This window comes from Coffea arabica, chromosome 5e, assembly GCF_036785885.1.
Source record: "Coffea arabica cultivar ET-39 chromosome 5e, Coffea Arabica ET-39 HiFi, whole genome shotgun sequence".
In the NCBI taxonomy this organism is placed as follows: Eukaryota; Viridiplantae; Streptophyta; class Magnoliopsida; order Gentianales; family Rubiaceae; genus Coffea; species Coffea arabica.
In genome coordinates, this window is record NC_092318.1 from 48,579,361 (window position 1) to 48,588,075 (window position 8,715).

Genomic DNA, 8,715 nt, shown 5'->3' on the forward strand with positions numbered 1-8,715 from the left:
TATAGGGAGGGGAGGTGGGATGTAATATTAAAAATTTTAAGGTTGCTAGGTGAAATTGTTAAAAACTTGAGGGGAGGTTTCTAAAATTATCCATAAACTCAACTAAACTAATAATTGGAGTTTTCTACATCCAAAATGAGGACGGAGGGCGGACCCTTTGTTTAACTAGTACCCCTGAACGTTATTAAACTAATAATTGGACATTTATATATCCAAAACGAGGGCAGACCCTTAATTAAACAATCTTAATAATTCTATTTATGAGATATTATTGGAGCTAAACTTCGTAAAGAAAGTTTTCACCTAACACATCAAATCATGATATTCCCACAGCTAGTGCAACAAATTAGAGGAGTTCCAGCTCTATTATTGGCTACAACTATTAACTTGAAGTCATGTGTAATAAGTAAAAGGACGTGAAGATGAAGAATGATGATAGCTTAACCAAAAGGGAAAGGACTGTATAACCCTACTTCGTGACCTCTGGATCCAACTTACTATAAGGGGGTTGTAGACAGTTTGTTGTTGAAACGACATGATGGGATCTCTCCTAAGGCTTGTGTACAGGAACGAGTTGTAAAGCATGACCTTGACTGACCATTTTACTGGTTTCTTTTGCTTGGGATCCCGCGCAGACTGGAACTGTGCTGATGGACTCCTTATACAGCAACCTCTCATCAGACCAAATGTACAATTTCTTCTGCTGTCAAAATAAAAATTTTTGTTGTTACTTAGACCCAAAAACAAAAAAAAAAAAAAAATTTTGGTAACGTTTTTCTTATCGTTAAGCTTCTGAAAAATGTCAAGTTCGTGCTCTTAATTAAAGCTAGTTCTTTGGATTGTGGACCTTCTGAAGTATGTTTACAGGATTCTGAGCAATTGAACTTTCTTAATTTCATTAGTTTGAGATTTTTATTGAATTCTTGCATCCTTAAAATTTTAATGTGTTTTCTTTGACTACAAAATAATAAAATGCCCTTTACTTGTTCCGTCTTTCTTCTTAAACTAGATATCTTTAGATCTCCTCAGTTAGCCCTTTTGATGATGACAAATGTTTTTCCAATTTCCTATACGTTTTTGTAAATATATGTACTTTGAACATAAAAGCAGTTCTCAGATACTGTTATGCGGCTGAAGATCAATGAATCTTCTTTGCATTATAGTTTGTGTTTGTTAAAGAAATTACACCATACTTACAGCCCTTGACGCCTGTAATTTGATTTCAGTATACTACAATGTATGCATTACAAAAAAAAAAAAAAAAAATAAAGCTTACAAGAAAAAATAAAGCTGTGTTCGAACTTTGAATAACAATTCCAGTGCAGAATTGCATACAAATAGGCATTCATGCTTGTAAATGGTCAAGATTCAATTTTATGAATGAGGACGAAAGTCTATTAGTGATATGGTGTATCAAGAATATTTGGATCATATGTTATAGTAAATCATTTTCCTTATGTCTTTTTCATTTCTTAAATATGATAATAGATGCCTCACCAATTTGAAATTGGCTATTCCTTGAAAGTAAAGTATCTCAGTCAAGTTCACTTTCGTAACTAGCTAGCTCTAGAGCTAGCAAGTGAAAGATCAAATATTTCTTTCACTGAAAAGTTTGAATCTCCAATATTGACCAAAAAGCAGGACTCTTTTCATAGCGATGGCTATTTAACTCATGATCTCAACAAGGCTCTAGCCTCCAGTTATGGATTGCCACCCTAGTTAATCTTCAGTTAATTACACATACTCAGTTTACACAAAAGAAACCGAAGGAAGAAAAGAATAACAGGTCCTAGTCATAATATCGTAGGTCCAATGTATTGATATGTCATATTGTAGCAAAACCTCATTTGTGGGGAACCCTCCTGTTGGCTTCTCTCTTGTTGTCTTCTATTGCTGCTTATGTTAACCTTTTCTTAATTTCTTTCAAGTTAATAATTCATTTTGGTAAACATATGCTATCTTTCCTTGTTCTGCATCAAAATAAATGTATCCGAGAAAAAGATTAGTCATATGAAATCTTGGCCCTAGGAATGAATATTAGTCAGCCAATAACAAATGTACGAGGATATAAAATGACTAGGAAAACAAGCAAAATTTGGTGTCAATAACCTCCTGTGCGTGCAGATAGTTAATTAGCATGATAAATTAGGGTAATGTCATTTGAACAAATCGCTAACTACTTGTACAACTTCATAACGACTACGTGATATTCTAACACTGTTCATGTGGATTTTATATATGATAATTACGTCCCTAGTAAGAGATTTTACAAATAATTAACCGTATCTTACAGATTATTAGTAAGATGTTATACCATCCAAGTTATCCGTGTCTTGCAACCTACTAGTTAGATGTTATACCATAACATCCAAGTTATTTCTGATTATACTAATAACCTTTTCTGTCCCTTGCCCAATAAATTGGATCAAGCATTGTCTTGGATCGTTTTGTGAGTAGAAACTCCATCGAAACTGGTCAATGAAAACTGTCATACATTGTGAGAAGGATATGTGACAAGAAAAGGTATACTGAAGACAAGAAAATTGATTTCATGTCGTAGGACAACTTAGCCAGTGCCATAGCCAAGTGTACGGTGATAGCAGGGAATTTAATGCTTTAGATATACTGTCCATGTCCTTCACAAAAAAAAAAAAAAAAAGAAAAGAAAAAGATACACTGTCCATGATGAAAACAGTGAAAATTTGTCCAGTGATCTTTGGAAATTAGAATGGATTATCTTTAGCTAATCCAGGTTTCGTCCACTTTTTTTAGTGGGTGTCGACTTCATCTAGTTGGATATCACAATATTCCTAAAATAATTTTTTTTTTATATATATACTAACACTAAGGTACAATAATTCTTGCATAAACTACAATAATATATTATTTCTCGAATTAAGCTATAACAGTTACTTGAGGCTGACTTGATTATGTCCAATATAAGCATTAATGCTTCTCGTGGCAAAGCCTTATTTCCTATGCCAGGTGAAGATTAATTTCTTCAGATTCGGACATAAAAATAATTACAGATCGAACGGCCATATGCGATTCTTTCAACTCTATATATATCCTACGTGGGACCGTTCAGATTGGTCACCTGTCAAATGCCAACAACTTGACGTGTACCCTAGGTTCTCTAGTCCTACAAAAGTTCAAATCATGGCAAATAAGAATCTAGTGTGCAAGATCAACCAGATTTGGCTTCCAGCAAATTAGCACGATTGTTAGAGGTAATTATCATTCCAATAGGGTGATCTTTCTATGTAAAAACTGATTGACGAGATCAATGATATGTAATTATTCAGTCACTTCACCAAATATGTTCTTCAAGTTTTAGATTCAAATCTTACCATATGTGAGTTGTCTGGTCTAATTACATGTTAGTAATCTTCCCACCATTTTAGTTTGTAATAATGTCGAATTGTAAGGTTTTTTTTTTTTTTTTTGAAATATTGATCCCACTATTGTAGTCTGTAATAGAGATATCAAAATGGGTGATTTAGGAGGATTTGATCCGGTTATAATTGAATAACGGGTATAATTGTATTAATCTATTTATATCTATCTAATAAATTGGTCAAAATAGATCAACTAATTTACAACCATTTAATAAATGGGAATAGGTATATCTAATTACCATTTATAACCTGCTTGAAATTCTACTTATTTTCTTTTGCATATTGTTTGACAAGAATTAACAATATTTTATTCTGATTAAAGTATTAAGAAATTCAATTGTATCCTTTCAATACTCACCAAAAAATGAATTTAAATATATAATTATTTTTAAATGAATATAAATGAGTGAGACAATCGAGTCAATTTACTACCCATCAATTAAATGGATCTAATTGAGTCACTCATTTAAACTCATGCTCAAATCGACTTATTAATGAACAAGTTTGGACAGGTCAATACAAATACACTGTGATTAACGCCTCTAGTTTGCAAGACGTTTAGAACCCAATTAGTGTCAAGTCACCATGATCGTTTTAAACAAGTGATTTGTTAGGAAACAAACTAATACATTTCTGATTTGGCCCTAAAAAAGAAATGGTCTGAGATCGATGTCGGGATCTTTGTACTGTTTTAATATTTTTAGCAGAGACATGTCTATGGTCTCATTAATTAACCAAACAAGTGAAATATTTCTCTTTTTTTTTTTTGGATACAAAAATTTGGGCAGGTTTAGTTCCAATAGCTACTACGGTTAAGGCATACCTCCGGGATTACAAGTCGTTTATAAGGGTTCTTATAAATCACCCATCAATACAGTTCTTTTATTAGTAATAGAATTTAAACGCATGATTTTTGTGAGAAAATGGTTCTTACAAATCACCCACCAATATAGTTCTTGCATCAGTAACATAATTCAAACACATGATTTTTTGTGAGGGAATGATTCGTCCTTACCAACTTGTGTTGAAGTTGGTGAAACATTTCTTGTTCTCAGAACACGAGCAATGGATGCATAATTATAAAAAAATTTTGTATCCCACAACTAAGGAAAGTTATATCAGATTATCTATGTTAGGAGTATTCTGAATTCTATAGACAGATCACTGCATGCAGACATGCATTCCTGCTTCCAGAAACCTGACACTAATAAAAGCTTGAATTGGAGAGACAGTCTCCAATATATAGCAGTATCTTACCATCCCCAGTTTCCAAATGTCCTAATAGTGGGCATTATGTGGACAATGTTCCAGTTACACCTGAAAGGGACAGCCATTTAACAGCAGCACGAAATATCCTGAGCCTTGATTCTATCGTTAATCTTCCACTAATTAATAATTACTGCATTATAATATTCACTGCACAAGCGTCTACATGCTTAACTTTACTACTTTAACTGCAAATCACAATAATAACGTTTTTCAGCCATTGTGCAGTGAACTAGAGAAGAGTACCAAAGAATTGTATCTGGTTTTTGTCATATTTACATCTCTCACGAATAATCAAAGCTAGTGACTGATGCTGCTGCTTCACATTTGTGAGTAACTTCTTCAAATATTAATTGACAGAACATGAACATTTCCTTCTCAAATACAAGTCATGACCTTTTCTACGATAATCTGCAGTAAAATAAGAAGCACTAGCATAAAATTTAGGGTTTTGAATTAATGTATGTTAACGTAAATGAATTACCTGGGATGAGGTCTTGAGGTTCTTCCTAACATGGTGGCAAAAGGTACACTAAAATCCCAAAAAAAAAGTACAAAAAATAACCAACATATATGGTTAACCATTTATATCGAAATTAGCTTATTGGTGCTTACCGGGAAAAAAAAAAAAACGCTTATTAGCTTGCAGACAAAAGAGTACTGTCCAGGTAAAACACCATGACAAGGGACAGAAACTTCAGAAGGAAAAAAAAGAATACATCATGGTAAAATGATACGCTCTTGTTTACTGAGTCAATTATAGGTTGAAAATGTGACTCCACCCAGACTTGTTGTAAACGTACGTTTTTGACAGGGGTTTGATGAGGATAGTATGGACAAAACCCTTTACAATAATTGTAACTTATCCAGCATACGTATGGTTAATGGCAATATTTACTATTTAAATAAAGAGAAATAAACCATAGAGGAAGAAAAGAGGAACAGAAAGCAACTTTGTATGGCCCATAACATGTCAACTCAACAGGTCTGTGATGTGATCTTCATCTTCCTGCACCCCATTTTCTCCTGTTCCTTTAACCTTAACTTCCAATATTCTTTTGCCTGCTTTAGCAACAAAAATTTTGGATCAATCCCTCATCAGCTGTAAGGTCAAGCGAGAAGAGAGAGAGGGAAAAATTATCGTCATGGCAGGAGAGGGATCATCGAGTTCAAGATCCTTAGGTGATCAATCAGCTGCTGCTCCTAGCCGCTATGAATCCCAAAAGAGAAGAGATTGGAACACTTTTGGTCAATATTTGAAGAATCAAAGGCCTCCAGTTCCACTCTCCCAATGTAATAGCAGCCATGTTCTCGAGTTCCTTCGATACTTAGATCAGTTTGGCAAGACTAAAGTTCACTTGCAAGGTTGCATGTTTTATGGCCAGCCTGAGCCACCTGCCCCATGTACTTGTCCGCTTAGACAAGCTTGGGGCAGCCTCGATGCCCTCATCGGAAGGCTTCGCGCTGCCTATGAAGAGAACGGAGGATCCCCAGAAAGCAACCCCTTTGCTAGTGGTGCAATAAGAGTTTATCTTAGGGAAGTGAAGGAGTGCCAAGCTAAGGCAAGGGGAATCCCATATAAGAAGAAAAAGAAGAAGACTTCCCCATCAGGAGGCAAAGGAGATGATGAGTCAAGTTCATCCTTGCCATTCTCCTAAATTCAATCAATGCTTTCAACAAATGGTAAATTTTCCTTTTACTAGAATGTATAGTTATAAATTTGGCTGTGAAGTGATCGATTAGTAGTATTACTTAGAGCTTCAACTTGAGCTTCCCTCATTCTTTCAGCAATTATTTCAACTACTTGCCGTGATTGCTAATGCATCAGGGAAAAAAAATTGCATAGTAAGAATCTGGATTGCATGTGAACTAACTATGCTAATGAAAGTGTTATTATCTACTTTAAACACTCAAAGGGAGTTGATTAAATAGATTTTCAACCCCAGTCCCAAAAGAAAAAACAAAAATTTTACCAGCTAAATAAAGATTCTGCATTCCTTTTCTGAAGTCAAATACATCAATTTTCACTATGAACCCTAGAGGTGGTGTCACTGTGCACTTGGAGTTTTTGGTTCACCTAAACCCTCTACGATTGTGATCAATCTCTTATGATTAGTTGAACTAGTGCCATGAAATATTTCACCTAAGCACATGATGTTGTAATAAGATAGTCGTCAAATGCATTGACAGTGGCGTTATTTTTTCTTGATCTTTCACAGTTCATGGTTAAGAAATTAGTGACATATAATATTTGACCCACGAGATGAGGAGGTTAAATAGATCCACTCTCCATTCATTATCAACCCAAACATACAATGTCTCCAGTGAGATCCTAATTTAGTAGAATGAGGTATTATTTTCAAGTGTATGTCAGCCTTTCATTTGTTAGGAATCTTTTCGGATTTTGCAGATTTTGCGCCCCCACAGATTGTCATCTGAGGTAGCAGACACTTTTGATGGTATTCTACAATAGAAATGGACAATTATCCAAATATTCTAATGGTTTCTTTCCATGGTCTAGCAATCAAATTCTGAAACTTAGGTCCCATGTTATGCATGCCTTTTTTTTCATGGCATTTTTACGCTTAATTTTTAAACCACATGATCATCATTACAAAACCTAGCAGATGTACGAGAAACATAACATTTTTTTATTAATTTTTCACTGTTAAGCTATATTAAAACCTTGATTTTACAACCTCCACCCCCACTAGAATCTCTTTTCTAGTGCATTAAATCTTTGTGAGGGCATTTTAGAAATTTGCACCACCATGTTTGTTGTCCTTTGTATCTTTACTTAGATTGCTTTCTCTCTGCATTAGATTTCGTGGGACATCACACTCGACCATATTTGTCACATTGCTCTAATTTTTCAGTGACAGAAAGAGTGGTAGTATTACGTTTGCATGTACTTTGGCATCAGAATGATCCAGTTGGTGAACCAAAGGAACATCTTTTGTTTGCTAATAACAGCAATTTCCATTTCATTTAGCTTTGCTAGCTCAACCAATTTGTCATGGTTTGACCTTGACCATTACAATGTTGAGAAAATTGAGAGCCCTACTATATAGTATTTTAGCTTTTGAAGATTGGATATCAGAATGAAAAGGATTTTGAGAGATTAATCTAGGGAATGTAAATTGTGATTCGTTCACAGTTGGAGCAATATTCTGATAGAATAACCCACTGTTACTACCCTATTTGGCAGTTTGAACTTGTTCAAGTAAGACGCAAAAATGTTTATCCACTGATTTTTGTTGGGAAAGCCGGCTCATTTTTTTGGTTTTGGTTGGGGGGGAAGCTATGAATCTTCAAATTCTTTTTCTCGTTTCTGTCTATTATGAACTTCAATGTATGAGAATGGCCACTGATTAGCAGAAATGGTTAGCACTTAAGTAATCGCGCGTTTAAATTCTCAGTGAGTTTTCGCCATGCATGATTGTTTGCTGTTTGATTGAAATCTTGGAGACTAAGGAATAATGCATTATGCTTGGATTAGTAGCATAGCCATTTTAGACTCCAAAAGTTTAGTTTAGGATCATAGTACATCACAACCATTGTGATTTTGAAAATCACATACACAGCATACTAACACCAGAGATTTTCATAAACCATGTGAAAGTCTATCTAGCACGGGTGAAAATGCCTAAAATTTTTAAGAATTACAATAGAAGAATGCTTTTGAATTGGGAGGTCAGAAAGTTTAGTCATATTATATTATAATACAAACAAAGGTTGACAAATGTTTGTAATTGTCAAGTGTACAAGTTCTACAATCTTGTTATTTGGTTTTCGTGTACCATAGGGCGAAAACGAGAAATAAATGTGAGCCCTATCTATGAATATCTTGGGAAGAAGAGTATAATGGGAGAGCAAGATGTTTTAGAAAACTGAGATTCGACTGATTGATATCATCTTCTATCCCATCTATTGCGAGAGTGATTGATAGAACATTTCCACAAGATCACCAAATGAAAACATACAAGTAAGCAAATATTTTCAACAAACTAAGATTATTAATTTAGCAATAGTTTCACCCGTTTATTTGGTT

General features: G+C 34.4%; 1 protein-coding gene across 1 annotated transcript; it reads left to right on the top strand.

Annotated features, from left to right (window-relative positions):
* Positions 1-5,809: 5,809 nt before the first annotated feature.
* LOC113688618 (protein LIGHT-DEPENDENT SHORT HYPOCOTYLS 10) lies at positions 5,810-6,322 on the top strand. The gene has a single exon (XM_027206495.2). It carries the CDS (start codon positions 5,810-5,812, stop codon positions 6,320-6,322), a length of 513 nt encoding a protein of 170 aa, XP_027062296.1.
* Positions 6,323-8,715: the final 2,393 nt, after the last annotated feature.